The following is a 17,763-nucleotide window of genomic DNA, read 5'->3' as shown; positions in this document are numbered from 1 at the left end:
TTATTGTGTTGGAGAACTTTATTCCAGTGCAAATCTTGCTTTTTTTTTTCACAGTATCTATGAGGTTTAATGCCCTTGCATCAGAGCAAGCGCACAAAGCTGAGGGATTGTGATTTTTCTATGGTGGGGCAGTGCTGGAGGTGTAACTGCTGCATTCCCTGAATCTTACAAGGGATTGCTTAGTTGAAGAGGTAATACATGCCTGGGTTTGCCTTCAGGCTATTTTTACACTGAGGATAGTCGAAATGCATGTGCCTGGCCTGAGTAAGGCACAAAATTATTAAACTTATAAGGCTATAAGTTTTCCTTGCTGAAAAAAACCCAAAACTGGTGGTATCTAGTCTGGATTGTTTTTTCCTTATTAACTTTTCTTAAAACACAAACACCAATCCTACTTACCAGTGATCTTGGCAAGCAAACAAAAGCCTACCAACCCATCACCCCAGAGACAAGAGGACTTGTGCAATGTCCAGATACAACCCCTTAATGGTCATTATCTTAACCAGGGAAGGTGCTCTAATAGTGCTTGTTCTTTCATATCCACGTCCCCTCATAACTCGACTGCTGTCCCACTTATCCACTCCCAGAAAAGCCACGCTGGAGCCACAGGAAATCCATCCATCTCCTCTGGGAGAAAAATCCTCTTCAAATAATCCCTAGGTGCTATCACTAGCTGCCAGCCAGCTACTCAGCTGCAAAAGAAACCTCCACTAGGACCACATTTATTGCGGTCGGTGCCCTCTGAAATCCCAGCCTTGCATAAGGGAGCTCAGCACACACCCAGACACATCTCCATCATCACTTTTAAACCTCCCAGTATAACTACATCTTAAATCTGGCTGGATTTAAGAGAAGGGGTAGGATGTGGCTTGGCCTGTGCAACAATAATATGGGATAAATCATTTGTTTTATAGGAAGTCTGAGGCCTCTTTCGAAAAAAAAATGAAGTACATAAACATAAAAAAAGGTTCACCTAGGGTGAACTATCTCTGCTATTAAAAGAATTTGCCTATTCTTTATCTATTTTGCATAACATAACAGCATTTCTTTAAATAAGAGTAGTTTTTATTTTTCAGTAAAGCTTTTCACTCCAAGGTATGTGAAAACGCAAGGTACCAGTACTGCATGGACTTGCTGTTCAGCTGGGCAACTGCAAGGACAGGGTAGCACCACACACACCAGCAGAAGCTGCAGCACGGGGGAAAGATGAGAGAGAAAGACTTCAAATTAAAGATGCACTTTGTGGAAGGGCCAAATTAGTACTTCAGTGCTTGCTGTTATTTTCTAAAAGAAAAGTAGTGAAAACTCTGGGAAAATACTAAATAAATAACGTTTTAAAAAAAATATCTGTTCTGAAGGACATGAAAGTTGTTCCCAAAACAACTGAAAGGAAAATGTGTATTTCATATACAACCTTTCTCAGACCAAATTATTTTCCCCCACCCTTGTTTGAACAATAATAGGCTATCAAGTCTGTGCAATAAAACCCCACACTATAAAGTGAAAATTACAGCAACAACAAGAAAAATCTGATTCTAACTGAATAAAAAGCATAGCTGAAAACACAGGTTCCATCTGTGTATTTGTGAGAGGTGGCAGCAATAAATCATGTTTAGAAGTTAACCCCGACCATGCTGAAATAATGAAGGTTTCTAATGGATTACAGATGGGAGTTGGAAAGCAGAAAGCCAGAGGAAGAGAAGGCACATGTCTCCACACCCCAGCAGCCCCTGAGTTATGTGCTTCAGTGGAGGAAGTGACATGTGTTTATTTTACTTTACTGTTGTTTTCACAACTCATTTTACCACACCATTGAATGACACCATTATAGGGCTTGAACTGTTTTTCAGTTGCAGCACTAGCTTTAAAAATAACCTGACCTTCCAGACCTCAGGTGGGAACAATGCTTAGAGCTGTCTCCACTGCTTCAAGGCACAAATAAGAGGGAATTTTTCTTATAAAATCTAGCATAAAAAACTATTAAACAAAAATGCTTATGTACATGTAGCAAAAACTGACTGTTTTGTAAAGTTTCAGTAATAAGATAAGCTTTGATATTTCAAACATTGCAAGATGTATGATTCTTATACCAAAATTTTGCTGCAGTGGTGGGCAAGAAAATAGTCAAGGCTAAATTTCCTTAAGTAGCATCATGTAATAAAGAAGAAACCAGCCCATTTTGGTTTTATCATCCTGGGCTTGCTTACAACCCAGCAGGGAAAAGGTCAGTGCAACATGATATGAAAAACACAATGATAATCCAGTCTGCATTTGGTTCTGGATGGAAAGAAAGATTACCTCTCCAATCCACTCTAAGTTATTGCCATGGTTGTTAATACAATGACAGCAGGGCTGAAAACAATATCCAATAAATTTGCTACCTTTGGAAGCAAGCAGCTTTCCAGTTTTAGACAAAGAACAAAATTTTTGCTAACTATCCTGCCTTTAAATAGATGATCATGGCTATTCCTTCCTCAAGGCACAGAGTTACAGAGGCTGTAGCGCTGATTATTGTGACTATGCAAAGAATCAATATCTCTGATATTTCTGAGTTCAGCTAAGAACAAAAATATAGATGGTGTTATGGCAGCTTCAGAATTCTGGTTCATAACATGCGTTTATTGGGTCTGAAAAGGAAATACAGTTCCCCAAAGGAAATGGGTATAAAAGAATGATTAATCTACAAAGATGCTGCTGAAGCTGAGCTGGTAGTTGGTTTTCCTTGCCTTTCTGATTGCTGCAGTGTGAAGCCAGGTAATAATATTCATTGAATTCCTACAAGGTAGCCCTCAGCTCACCCAGGCAATTCACAGCCTGGATTCAGCAGGAGGCAGGTGGTGTAGCTTCCCTGTGTTAGAGCTAACCATAAAAGAAGAGTTTATTACTACTGATAACATGCTAAAAAGAGGAGGATTTCCTAAACAGAAACACCAGCAGGGTTGCAAGTTTCTTATTGTAAGTTTCCAGACCCACACAAGTCGGTTTTTTTCTTTCCCAATGCTCTAAAACTTTTTCAGTTTTTAAAGTTCAGAACATGCACTGTCATTATTTCTTTCCCTTGAAGATGTTAATATAATTTCAAGTGGACTAACAACATAATAGTTTTTTAAAAATCTATTAGAAATTTAAGGGTCAATTTCATTTATAGCCTATAGAGTGATTTATTTTAAAACAGTTATGTCTCTGGTGTATAACTCCATCTCATAACAAATTTGGTGAAAAGAAATTATGTAGTTAGGTTAGGAAGAAGAGTCATTCATAACTCCTAGAGGGCAAGAAAAGTGGTAATAGAAAATTCATAACTGGCTTTTTGAAAGTGACTGCAAAGGATAAAAACATAAAACAATGTAAAAATCTAATAAATTAAAGCTGTCAACGGACTGACTTCAAATCTTCACTGACATTTATAGAGCTTGGGCAAACCAAGCTGTATAAAAAATAGCTCCTAGCCTCCAAAACAAAAATTTTCTGATGATGTCTCAAAGACCAGTAATAAAATGAAGGTCAAAAACACACTATACACACAGAAGCACATCTATAGCTATTTCTTATATGCTTAACAACTTACTGAACAGTAAAATGCTTATGAGAATTGCTGCCAAAACAAGGTGAGCACCAGTTGTACAAAGTGCCTATGAACATGACTGAAAGTATCATGAATAAGCCTATCCATAGGCTTTCTTGGACACCTTTTATGCTTCTGCTTCAAAACACACTTACACGTATTTGTGAATTGGACCTTCTTTTCTGACATCTTGCAAAGGGGTCTGCAGATTCAGTCCTTCTTCACTGCATTTGAAGTCTTGACACAAACCAAGGCCACCCTTTTTCTCTCAGGTTTTTGTAGCAAACCAAGGCAGAATCAGTTTATGGAGCCTTGTTGCTGACTTGTATAGGCCAAAATGCCCAATTTCTCTAATTAATATATTCCTAGTTACTTGACAACCAATCCCTGTCTATATCGATTTATTAGATTTTTTTACTTTTTCTTCCCTGTTTTTCTTACCTGCCTTGAGCTCTCTGCTTGCTGTGTTTGAGAGGGCTGATGGCCACTGCACTTGTGAGAAGCTCTTTGGGAAAGAATCACTTTCCTTTCTTCACAATGGCCAGGATTTTGCCATTTCAATCAAGCACAGCTACTAAGCACAGAATCAGAAACTGGTATCTTTTCGTTGCTGTTGTGTTGCCACTTCCATTGGGAAAATGAGACAGGAGGCAATATGAGCAACAGAGGTAAACTACCCTGCATCATTAGCCAAAACTCACAGTATTGCATTTGCAAACAGTATTGCCTTTGCATCCCATTTTTGTGATGAGGTCTGCAGGACTGATGGGAAATGTCCCATTTTTAACCCATCTCGCTCTGAAGCTGACACTGTAATGCCACAACAATTCTTCACATATAGTTCACAGCCAGCATCAGAACAGACATTCTGACCGTTTCACTGAAGTGAAAATCACATATCTACGATGATGCCTTCAAGGCACATTTGGCTGAAGGAGCCAACGTACTGTGCTTCAAAAGGAGAAGAAAGGCTACACAGCCAGAATGAATGAGCAGTGAAGACAAAAATTGCATTCATATCTAGTCCTACCTATTTGATGGGTTTTTGGAACAATAATGTCACAGGAGCAGACAAGCTCTCATTATGTATGAGCATCTGCACGTACACATCTGAAACATTTGCCAGCAAAAGTGCATTTCTCTCAATCCTGCAGCTTAAAAGTGGATTTGACCATCACAATGAAAGGGTGATGACACTGTCTGACCTCTGCTTGACTCGCTGCCCTCCTCCTGGATGCTGACTGGCACTGACTGTTGAGAAAAACTAAAAATAACCAGCTTGTTTCATATATTGTAATAATGGCAAAGGGAGAAAAATAGGCGCCATATCTGAGTTTCTTGCTGTTCACCTTCCTGTCATCTTCCTCTTATATTTTTCCCCTTGAGAACAGAGTTTGTTGTAGACAGCACAGTTAGCACGGATGATGGGAGCCAAGAAGTTATTACTGATTTCATACCAGTGCCAAACTGGTAATGAGTTTGGAGTTTTGATGCAGAAGAAGGAATGGACCAGGAGAGCCTACTCCACGGAGGACCATACTTAAGGATGGCATCACATTGCCACACAGAGCATACTTCAGTTTTCTAAGGCTAAATGAATCCAAATTACAGGGTGCCATCAGACAGAGGACAAAAATATAAACCCCAGAGATGCTTCCTTTTCTCAGGTTTTTCAGGGTTTCATAGGTTTTGCTTCTATGTGATGTCTTTCTTTCTATGTGTTTGGTGGGGTTTTTTGCCAAGGAAATTTTTAGTAGTCGCTGGCTATCCAAAGGCATGTATTAGATGAGCCATGCTCAGTCTCACTCTGATTGCACCTAACAAATCATCCACTTCCGGGGTAAGGTCACCAGCAATGTTCTGTGCCCTGATATCTAAGACATTTCCCTAGGAAAAGGTAAATCCCATTGCCCAAAATTACCTAGTAAATCCCCAGAGAAACCCTTACAAATAAATCAGTATTGATTAAAGGACAAAAAACCCCTCTGAAAATAAATAAGTTTCTTTCAACAAATAAAAGCACATGTGGAAGCTCAAGTCCCTTAGCTGGTAATTATTGTCCATGTGTGATCAGCATGCATGAGTTTCTCTCAAGGTCCAAGTACTAATTACAACACCAGAAGAGATCGTTAGGTTTTCAGTTTGGGTTGGTGGATCTCATCTCTGAACTGACTCTTCAGTGCCATCAGTTCTGCAATGCTTAATCATGAGCAATGTCAAAAGTTTAGGAGAAAGCAGGTTAGAAAAACAGGCAGCGATGCATCCATACGCAGAGAAAGGGAAAAAGTCAACAACAGAAGTTAAAGTTAGGCAGAGCTACAATAAACACGGGGACTCCCAGGGGAAGAGAAACAAGATTGCACTACTTGTGTGCTGATGACTAGGAATACATCAAGATTACTGTTCTGTAACCCCAATGAGTCCTGAAGGCATAAAACATTCAGCAATTGCCAGGCATATTCTCGCACTGAATGACCGGGAAGAAAGCATCAGTCTCTCAGAGAAGCTTTAACTCTTTTTTTTTTCTTTTTTAAATTGGGAACTGCTCAGGGTATTTAAAAAAAAAAAATATCAAAGGGCATTAATTGGAACAGGGACGACAAACTGACTTTCATTCTTTGCTTAATATTCTTTATCAGTGGCATGCCACTGAGACTTATGCTCTATTTGCTTATGCACTCAGCCAGTGAGGACTCTCAGCAAAAATTTTTCCTCCTTCTTATGTCTTTATTTTATCAGGAATAGTGCTTAAGCTTTTGGACTCAAGCTTCAGAAAGTCTGGCACTCAGGGTCTTCTTCCCTTCCCGCTTAATCCCACGCAAATGAATGAAGTCACAAGGTACAAGCCAGCACAACTCCTGGGATCTTGCTCCTGAGAGTCCAGATCACGTTGCAAGGATTCTTGAAAAACTGGCAAAACAGCTAATCCCAGCACTGCCAAAAACTTGTCTTACTCCACACCACTTGAATAGACAAAAGCCCAAGTTATTCTTAACCAGCAAATTAATACTGAAAAGAGTGAGTCAGCACAAGCAGTTCTTATGAGAGCTTCCTCGCCTAGAAACAAAAACAAGTCAGCAAAGTCTAGCATTTTTCTTAAAAGTAGAGGCGGCACAAAACTAACCTTTTCTCAGTTCAGAGAGCTGCTAGTCGAATACCCTGCCTCTGGCAGCAGTCACTCACCGGTGGGTAACACCCAAGAAACAGGGTTGTTACATGATGATGCTTTCCCTGGTGTTCCTTCTCAGCCCTCTGTATCAGGGGGTTGAAGAACTTTCTGAGCTGGGTGCTGGGTCTGAATCTTCAAGTATAAGCAGCACTGATGGCCCCATCCTCCAAGAAATCTGTCTCACTCCTTTTTAAAGCCAGGTATACCTCTGGCTTCCACAGCTGTCATTTCAGCACATTCTCACAGAATACCTTGTACAGGGGTGTACATAAAGGGCTTTGAAACAGTACCTCGACACAAATAAGGGGTCGTTATTTTACCAATCTTATGTAAGAATGAGCACTGACAGATCCCGATTTGATTAATTACTGCCTAGAGATTACAGAGCGCAGCTGAAAGTACACCCTCTTTCATTTTCTATTTGAGGCCCTGCAAAGGACCCTTTCTGAAAGCAGGAGCTGGGTATTTGAGTGTTTATAATAAGACACTCTGTATTTATGCAACAGTCCCTTGGTTATGCTCCATTATCCTGCCTGGCCTTTTTTTGACCTCCCTACTGTCCATTGTTTGACTCTGTTATTCACAGCAGAGCTAAATGCCTGAACCTTGCCAAAGAAAACGGTGTCATGCCATGTGTTGGACAACAAATTTGCATCCTAAGTCATTATTCCAGGATCATTAACAGGAAACACCACCAACCGAAGATGCTTTTGGTAGCTTGCAGGTATATCTGAGGGCAAGAACAGCAGAACAAGGAGCTGAAGATTACCCTGAGAAAGAGTATCACAACAAAACGTATTTATCCTGCACTGTTGACCTTCCTATTCTATTACAGTTGGTGCTTATGATGACTATGAACTTGGAAACACAACCATTTTATGAACAATTATAGCATTATAGCAACTTATTATTCTAAACCATATTTCAGGAAATAAAAGGGTGACACTTACAATGGTCACCTTTGGTTCCACTTGTAGAAGCAAGGGGTTTGTTATCCAATGCATGAAACAAGAACCACAAGAAAGCATTTGGTGGTGATTAAGTAGTAGATAAAGTTGAATGGCAGATTTATAATTAAACCTTTATCTGTTAATAAAGGCACTCAGAAGCAGTCTACATAGTACAGGTCTTGCTGCCTATACTCAAAGCTATTTGACAGATAGACAGTATCAGGCTACTACTATATCTATCCCTTTCACAGCATGAGGAAAGATTTGGTAGAATTACAAGTCACAGCTTGCTTTATTTTTCTGTCTCCAAGCCATGGTCTCCAAGCTAAATAAAGCCATTTTGTTTCTTTTCAGAAGTAAAGCTCTCTGAACAGGGAAAGTAAACACACAGGGCAGAAAAAAAAAAAACATTCAACAAGCATCAGCATCTAACTCTACAAAATAACGCCCCTGCAAAACCACTGTAAAAACATGAAAATTAGTAAAAAGGTTTTGTCAGCAAACACCCGTTGATGACAACTTCCACAGTTTTGTACTTTCCAGACTGCCTCGTGCCACAAAGCCAAGCTTTACACTTCAACGTGGTCCACTGTTATTTTTGTCCATCGCAGCCAGTGGCGACAATGGCCACCAAGCCCACCCGCACGTTACCTTTATTGACTGTTAAGAGGAACTCTGCAGTAGACCTCTTTTACAGAGATTACACCTTGGTCCACATCAGCCTGCAGCCAGCAGATGTAGGCAGTTGTAAAAGGAATAGTGAGACTGACATGAACACAGTACAAATGGAAATGTGTGTGTGTGTCAGAAAGAAAAAACAGAACAAGGGTTAAAGGCATGGCCAGCAGTGATAGCGAAGGGCACCACTTGCAGTCACTCCAATGATGGCCCGACGGTGGCCTTCACTTTCAAATGTGCACTGCTGATTTTCCAGAGACTGTTAACAAGCAGGCAGGAATTCGGAGCAAGGACAGGCTCACTTTCCACCCTGCTCAGCCGAAAGCCCCCCAAGATCCTGCAGCTCTCTCCAGTCTAGATAGAGCACAGGCAAGTAAGTGCCTTCACTGGAAAACCATTAACACATGACTGCTTACAGAAACTGTTAATATGTTTTTAAAGAGGTCTAGATAAGGCACAAGTGTACACTGGAGTTTGATTTGTAGCAGGTCAACATCATCTAATAAAATTTCCTGTGTTTTAGAATGTTATGCTATTATACAATAATTAGGATTAAGGGTGATCTGAAAAAACTTCCTGAAAGCAGAAGGAAATAACACATTTGGAAGCAAACTATTGCACTTCTCAAGACAAAAAAAAAAAACCAACCAAAAACCATTAGTACTGTTAGCAAAGGAGGGAGAAAAATTTATGAGGATGGCTGGGCACCAGCAAGCTAGGAAATCTCTCTTCAGCAGGCTTGTCTAAAAACAGGAGGGAGAAAAGAAAAACACCTCTCAGTGGGCAAAGTAAAAAAGTTATATTCTAAACCTAATTTACAGCAGGTTCTACCCAGTTGAAGGAAACTTTCAAAACAAAGGAATGTAAATGTAGACATTTAGAGTGACTATGCTAATACTACCCTAAATTGTGATGAGAGAACTCTCCTGACAGGAGGAACAGTTCTGCCATCTCTCTATCACCTCTCTGCTGCACTTTGTTTCTCAGGCAGCTCTGACCGTAACCATCATCTCCGTGGGCTGCTCTGGCATCACATTCCTACAGCTTCTTTTCAAAAAGCAGTGCTTGCATGAAGGTACATTAAGATGAAGACGCCATTATCAATGGCCATACTGAATACTTCACTGTATTTCCTTACTCGTTCTCCCTCAAGAAATGAAGCCACTGCTGCAAGTACCAGCGTAATATTAGTAAGAAGACAAATATATTTATAATGCAGGCTTTATTTAATCGGTGCAAATGCCAAAAGAAACTTCTATTCTTCAGTAGACTGAGTGGGGTAAGTCTGTCAACACAGTCACTCAAAAGCACAGGACATCATCATGAGGGAGGAGGCGAGATCATGGAAGGATGCTGCATGCGTTGTCCGAGTCACCACAAATCACTTCATTGTCCAGGATAATCATCAAAGCACAACTACAGGTTCCCTAATCTATGCATGGAGAAAATTAGACAACCACGAGGGAAAGCAAGTTAATAATGCTGAAGAGAGTTCACTACTCTCTTAGAAAGCTTTGTCATTATGGCCAGGTTGCTAAAAGGTGCTTCCCACAGTACATGGTTCGTAGCAATGATTCCTCTCTCAGACTTACCTTTTCCATCTTTCTTCAACATAGAGTTGGAGAAAGTTACCTCACTTGGTAACCTGGAGCCACCTCCAATAGCTCAGTAGTCAAACCACTAACCATGGACATGGGAGATACAAGGAAAAGACCACGCTCCATCTGAGGGATGGAGACAGCCTTTGCTGAGGACTATCACCTCACGGAGGAGAGACTGGGGTTCTGGTCTCTGCCCCAATTAATATTTAAGTATTTCTTATTAAACATTAATTGAAACAGTTAGTTCCCTATTCCCAGCTGAGCGGCTTAGCCTTTAGGCTACAGTCATTCTTATGAGCTTGCTCACTCTCACTCTCCCTGACCTGCAAAATACTAACTATCCCCCAACAAAGTGGAACAGCTTCATCTGAAGGAATGAAGAGCCTGCCAGCTGACTTGCAGGGCACTTTCTTGAGGGGGAGAAGTGGATTCATAATCCCTCAGGCAGAGTAGAAACTGGAGCCCCAAACCTTGCCACAATCACAGAACCAGAGAGTGGAAGGACATCACTAGGTCAGCTGGGGAAACATCTGCTTGGAGGATCCCAGTAGCACCTACAGCAGTGCTCAATATGCAGCAACAGTGTAGTAACAGAACTCGGCCCAAGTCAGAGGTGTTCCTGAACGTGTCTGAAAACAGACCATTAGATGGGCAGAAAATTTTACAGGTGGAAACTTAGGCACTTAATGACTGCAGGAGCATCCAAGAATAGATGACAACTGGATGTGTTAAGAATCTCAGTTTTGGACTTAACTACATCCTACATTATATAGGAAGAGTTCTGTACCCAAGTCCCATTATACTTTAATCCTAGAGCAACAAAACAAGAACCTGAAATTGGTCTGTGTATTAGCTAGATATATATTTACATTTAAAGTTTTTAGGGCTTTCTCTGATTTTTGACAATTCAGAATAAAGCCTAACTCTTTAGACTGAGAAAGTATAACTTCTAAATGGGAAATAGGCAGTTAGGAAATTTTTGAAGGTATATTTAATATAAAAATACCAATTCTTAATGCATTTTTTTAGGATAAAAGTAAGCTTGAACACAATGCCTTTAAAATTTTTCAATTTCTTATGTATTTTCAGAATGCAGCTCTGGCCACTTAGCATGAGGTTACGTTTCTAAAGTGGCCGTAGCTACCAGTAACACTTATAATTATTCACCCAGCACAAGTGCTCACACTTTGCATCATACTTAAGACTCCCCTCAAAAAGAGTCCAAGCTATCACATGCATGCTTCCTCATTAGAAGAAGGTACAAGATCTTTCTACAGCTGAAGTGAATAGAAGTTTAGGGTAGTAGGGCTGCACAGTTTCACCCTAGATTTTTTTTTTACCTGGTTTCAGCCCATAAGGCCTCACCAATTTATATTTTTCTCCCCACCCAGTTTTCCAGTGCTCTCATCCCTACTTTTGCTCTCCAGAAGCCCAGGTGTGTGCTGTCACCATTGCCCATTAACATTGCTATCACATAAACCTCTGTTCATCTGTTATCTCCTCGACTGCAGGTACCCAGGTGCCAAATTCTTTCTGCAAGCCCAGCAGCTGCTGCTGTAACATTTAGTAGCACGGACTATGAATTTTAACGCTTTGCTCCCCAAATTTCTTACGTTATTCCTCCTTCTTTTCACTAGTCCTGTTGGGAAGAAAAAGCTGACCCATACTTGCCAGCCTCTTCAGGCACAAAAGCATTCGTCTACCCACCTTGCACAACTCCTAATCCTAGTCAAAACTCAAACCATACTATCATCTTTCATCTCCATTTCCTGCACCTTCACCAACTTCCCTTCTTTGCTTCATGTTTTTTCTCCTCAGTTGCCACCTCTTTTGAGACAAATGTCCAGTTCCAAGGCATTCAGCCTCCTCAGGAAGGAGGAGTATGATATCACAAGGACTTTCTGCTCCACCTTCTGAGCTGGATCATTTCTGCATGCATAACCACCTCTGTCAGTAATCAACTTCTCAGAGTAGTGATTTCACCTTCTTTATCCACCTCTAACAGGCTTATGGTTACCAATGGCACAAATGGAAGAACCAGTCATTCATCTTCCAACTATAAGTAAACACAGTGTTTTTAAATAGAAAAAACAAACACCGAAGAATTAGAAAATTCTAAAAGATTGTATTAAAAAAAATGTTTAATATTATTATAAAGTCAGGCAGTTATAAAAGGTTAAATGAGCTAATAACCATCCATACTGATCTCTTCACACAGAGAGGCCACATACCAGAAACCATGTGATTCATAACAAACACAAAATCTGGTCTCTGCTAAAACATTATTTCTCTGGCCTCACTCCTAAAATCAGTGTATTTTCTGGTTCAGATTACAGCAGTTTTAAGAATTTCCAAAAAACATTCTACGTCCCCTGTCTGAGGTCTTGGTGGAAAAAAAGAATGAAAAGGGCTACCTGCTTTCCAAAATGTGTATTGTTTTAGTTAGATAATAGCTAATAATATTCCTATCCAAAACCCTAGGGAATTTTATTTTATTAAAAATAACGCTGCTGGTGTTTTACCTTTTTGACTATTTTAACGTGAATCTAGAAAGCCGTTTGTGTACAGAGATTCCTGGTTCATCCTTCACCATCAGGGTGAAACAAATGTTCAAGTTCTTCAAAAATATGTCTTTTTCTAGTGATGAGCATTGAAATCAGTTTATTTGCTTCCCCAGACTGAGATGCATAATCTCCAGAGACCTGAGCCTGATACATTCCCTTTTACAGCAAGAGGGATCCAGGTCAAGCTGCCCCGCAGACATCAGCAATGACTATATAGCAGATACTTGCTAAAAGGCATGAATTTTTAAACTCTGGGGCTATGGAATTCCCAAGATTCCTAAAAGTCATCAGCATTCATGCAAGTGTATTCTGATGGTTCACAAAATTCTCATACACATTCATATGACACTGGATTTCTGCACAAATTCAGAAAGCAGAACCTATTCACAAGGGAATCCCTCAAGAGGCTAGAGAATGGAGGAGTACCGACTGTGTTATTTAGGGGTGTGGTACAAATAACACAGGTCACTTTTTGAAAACCTTGCAATCAGTCTTCAGTATCATAAGGGACTGAGTGCACAGATAAAGTGTCATCTCTGCAAAAATGCTATTTCCAGAAACACAAAGCAGTTATTCAAACCTTTTATATTAAGTCTGAAGGTGAAAGGAGTGTGGGGTTTTTTGTTGTTTTAGCTTATAAGTAAGGTTTAAAAAACAACTATAAAGCATATTCTCTTGGGAGGGTGAAGCAGGGAGAGAAAGAGACAGGATGCAGCTAAGTAACGTACATCTAGAATCTATCTTTACATCACTCAGTACGGCTGCTCACATAAAGACCATCCCTTTTTCTTCCATTTTTTCTCTAACTGGATTTTCAAATATACTGATTAAAAAGACAGATTACTTTCTCATTGTCACAATCTACCTCTGACAGCTTCTAATGACTGTCTTTACCCCAAAATGTACCAGACATTTCATTTAAAAAATGGGGGGTTTTTGCCTTAGTGGTTGTCAAGATTTGCAGTAAGCTAAGTCTATCAGCAGAACAAAGCAGACAAAGTTCATAATCACTGAGAGTAGAAGGGCACCTCATTTCCGCAGGCACTTGGACATCACAGCTGAAGGATTTATATGTTTGGACCAAGGTATACTGAGCTGGGTACAAGGGTGAGACTCCTTTGTGCACAAGGTGAAATACAGAATCCCTAAGAGCCCAAGGTAGGTGTCAATCACCTCTCTATCTCTTATTATATTCAAGTTATATATATATTTATATATATATTTTATATATATATAAAAAAATATATATATAAAATATATATATATGAATATATATTATTATATTCAATCATAACAATGTCTGGTGTAAGCTTGGTAACAAACTAACTGCATTAAGGGCATTTATGTTCAAATACATTGATTGTAGTTTCACAATATAGAAGTTCAACATCGTCAAGGACTTCATACTCGGGGTCCAACATCATCTTGATAATAACAGTTTATCAGCCTTATTTTTATTCAAGTAGATTCTTTTCTTGCACCTTAATTAACTACTAGGGCTTGTTTCTGTTTAGCGTTAGAGCAGGAAATAATTGCAGCTGCTCTCACACTAGGGGTTACTATTATCTCCAAAGAAACGAGGACAATCGATATGCTAGGGAGGACAGGTACTGAAACTGCCTCCTGAATAACTTACAGATCAATAATCATGACAGAAAATGGAAGGGAGATTTGCATTTGAAGGAATCCCAAGGAGACCCCAGAGAAAGAAATCGAGTACAAAGACAAACGCGTACCCTCTAGCTTGATTGTTCATCTGTGACTGAACCCCAGGTCACTAGGATTCTGCCTACTCACTATCTTTAATCAAATGATTATGCAGGTGTGTCAGCAACTAGTTGCCTGCTACAAGAGAAGCTTTTAGGATATGATTTTAGGATGAGTAGATATAAACTTGATTTTCTTTTTTTTTTTTTTTTTTTGTGAACCACCGCAACAGCAATTACGATCACATATTTTATTTGGATCTTGTGAATAAATAGCATATATTCACTCTTACTGAAACCTGACTCGCATTATGGGTAAGTCCCTTGCAACCGTTAAATAAGAATGTTCAATGGGAGTAAAGGACCCTGTCCCAGGGTTTTCTGTAGGTTAAGAGGATGCTGTTCCACTCAGCTACAGAAGACATGATAATCTTTGTTAATTTGTTAAATTCACATGAAAGAAGCATTTTCCAGAATCACCTAGGAAAAATCTCTTCCAGCAGCTGGGCAGTGGGGATTGCCTCTAATTCCTGGGGCAACTGGGAAAGATGTGGGGTTACTTCCAAGTGTTGCCTTCCCCTGCCTGTATTTGCTCTGCTTAGAAAACTGAATCTGTAGAGCTTTGTAAGAGAAACAGTAAGACCACTATGAATGAGGTATCTATGTGTGAAAGCTCTAGAAGAAATGGCAGAAGGTCAAAAGAAAAGCCTGCATTGACGGCACCTCGATGAACAGGCCATCAAGATCACAGCAGACTCGTGCAACTTCTCAAACACCCAGATGGCAAAAACAGCCGACACCCAAGGAAGGAGACGAGGGAGCAATAAATAGATCAGCAGTGCTACACAGGGACTCACAGGAGTCGGACAAGCCAAAAAGGCAAGACTTCGATAAAAGTCAACTCCTTATAGGCACAAAAGGCACATCCAAAATGAGCACATAGTCACAAGTCTAGAAGGAACCCAGGACAGGTGATAAGGACTTGATACTCAGTATCCCTTATCCTCCATTTCGCAATTAGTGCTGACCAGAGTGGTGGGACACACACATCTTAGGGAGCATACGAGAATGTCAGCGAGAGCCAGTTTGTTAGTAAAGCTGAATGAAGCAGAGTCACCTTCCTCTCATGTATGGTCTTGTGTTGAGCTTTGCTACATGGATTGTGCAACCTAACCATGCGTATAGAAAGAATAAATTAGTAAAATTAGATCAGTTTTCCACTAACTGGGATAGGGAAGCAATAGTAAGCTAAAAAGCTTCTGCATAAACTTTCAAGGAAAAAACTCAAATTATTAAACATTACTAATTTCTCCACTGAAAATAATCAATAACCACTGTGTCCCATGCAGCCGATAACTACATTTGGCTTCCTTACTGTTGCCAATTTTCTAAACACGATCATGAACTTTAGTTTTGCTTTACAGGAGAAGAAATCTGGTAAAAGATTTATCTAATCCTAGCCAATCCAGAATACCTGAGAAATTATGTGAATGTTGAGAAAGAGAGGAGTTGCATGAATATCAGAAGTGTGAATAAAATGCGTTTATGTAAAATTCACTTATATGCAGGTGTTATAAAATACAATGCAAAATACTATGAGCACTTGGGAAATTATAGCTTCCTGAACTGGGTGTTATTACATTTGTAAGGGGTTTTGTTGTTTAAAAATAAGAAATTGTTACTTTTTTCCCTTTCTAAATCACAGCCCTCTCGGGCCAGGTGGTTTCTGGCATGACCACAGACTGGTAGGTGATCATTTTTACTTCTTGTAGTATTTTCATGACATAGAGCCATGCCATCCATCATACTGCAAGAAAAGTCAGCCCTTTGCTGCCTGCACACCCCCATTTACCTCTTTCAAGTCTTGGACAATAGCAGTGAGTCTCTCATTTTCTGCTTGAACGTTGGTGATCACTGCCCTGCTCTGCTTCAGCTCGTTCTGCATCTCCAAAATCTTCCCAAGGTAATAAGCTTCTTTTGATGCAGACTCCTGAAGGAGAGTCTCTTCACGTGTTTCACCATCTTCAGCCACTTTGCGGTGAATCGAGAAGGACTGTCCAAATGCCTGCAAGAGGAAAACAGCACACAGTATAAAACTACTGAATCCCTAGAAAAATTATCAACAATAATGAGCAGCTGCATAGCCTGTGGGAATGAAATAGATCTGTGAGTCCCAAACTCTGACCTAATAAATACTGCGGGTGCAGCTTCCTAGCAGCTGAGGGTCACCATCTCATTTAACTGAAAAGAAGCATCTTGAAGCTGTTCTCATTCGCAGTATGGATTTATGGCCCCTATCCAGGCGACCTCCACTGAGATCAAGATGGTGCTCTGCTAACTAGCCATTAATTAGTGCCAGTATTTAACTCTCCTGCATGAGGCCAGCCGATAATTTGTCCATTCCTTTCTTCTCTAGTTCTGCAAAATAAATGTGTGGGGGTTTTTTGTTTTAAAGAGCACAAATAGCTGACAAATCTTTCTAAATTGCTTTCCATTTTCAACATTCTTTTATTATAGGAGCTGTCGTCATGGTATGGAAAGAAGTTTCCCGTAACTTGAAAGAAAGATAAACCAGCTGAGTATCAAGCAGTGGCCATCCACACCACTGGCAAGCTAAACACAGAGTTTGATACCCCCTTCATTTCATTTGTACTCATTGTTTTCTGCTTCTGCTGAAAAGAAACAATATTTGAGCATTCAAGAACTTTCTAAATATAGGTAATGTTCAGGGATTCTCCTCCTCTTCTTGTTACTAGCTTAGAGTGATCAGTTTAACAAGGCAGTATTTCTTAGTGACAATTTCTGATGTTATTTTGGACAGCTCTGAAGCAACTGGAAGAAAGCAAAATGCATGCCACGATAGTAGAAGTGGTGGAGATATCATTTAGCTATGAAAGACAGTGGGGAAAAACCTGCAATAATATGGTAACATAAAAAATAATGTAATAACACATAAACAAAATAAAAATAGTAATAAAACAATATATGAAGTAAAATAAAGGCAAAACCTGTTTTGTTTGCATTACCTTTAAAAACAGACATTTGGTGGGAAATGACATGACCTAATTCTGAAAAAAGCCAAAAGAAGGCCTGTAAAGTTAAGAATATTTTGCCTAACACAGGCAAAAGCTCTCTCGTATATCTTAATTCAAAGAGAGTGTGTTTGAAAGACCATGATTTTTAATTTTTTTCCCCCAATATAGGAGAGAAAGATATAAGTAATGGTAATATATGTTCTTTCAGTGGGGAATTCTCCCCAGAAGCCTAATTTCTACCCAGTCCTATGAAACCACAAAGCAGAGTGTACATTTGTACCCACTGTAAGCAGTAGCCTCTCTTGCTTTCCCATCGGTAAGACCTACTTGCCAAATAAAATCCATTGCTTTACTGCTGCTATTTAGAGCTTTTCAGAACACATTCTAAGTTTTACTGGCACTAGAACTGAGGCAGCCACTTAGAAACTTCAAAGCAAAACCCTGTTCAAAAACTTTTTATCTCTTAAGTCTATTTCACTTAGAGAATCCTGTGAA

General features: G+C 39.7%; 1 protein-coding gene across 3 annotated transcripts in view; it reads right to left on the bottom strand.

The window, feature by feature from the left end:
- The window catches only part of BICD1 (BICD cargo adaptor 1), a 192,081-nt gene that overhangs the window by 74,130 nt on the left and 100,188 nt on the right, over positions 1-17,763 (bottom strand). For all 3 annotated transcript variants that reach the window (XM_075116613.1, XM_075116603.1, XM_075116620.1), the window contains exon 2: positions 16,086-16,298. In XM_075116613.1, coding sequence (XP_074972714.1) covers positions 16,086-16,298 — 213 coding nt within the window. The remainder of the gene's footprint in view (positions 1-16,085; positions 16,299-17,763) is intronic.

This window comes from Phalacrocorax aristotelis, chromosome 1, assembly GCF_949628215.1.
Source record: "Phalacrocorax aristotelis chromosome 1, bGulAri2.1, whole genome shotgun sequence".
NCBI lineage: Eukaryota > Metazoa > Chordata > Aves > Suliformes > Phalacrocoracidae > Phalacrocorax > Phalacrocorax aristotelis.
This window is presented reverse-complemented; position numbering and strand designations above follow the sequence as displayed.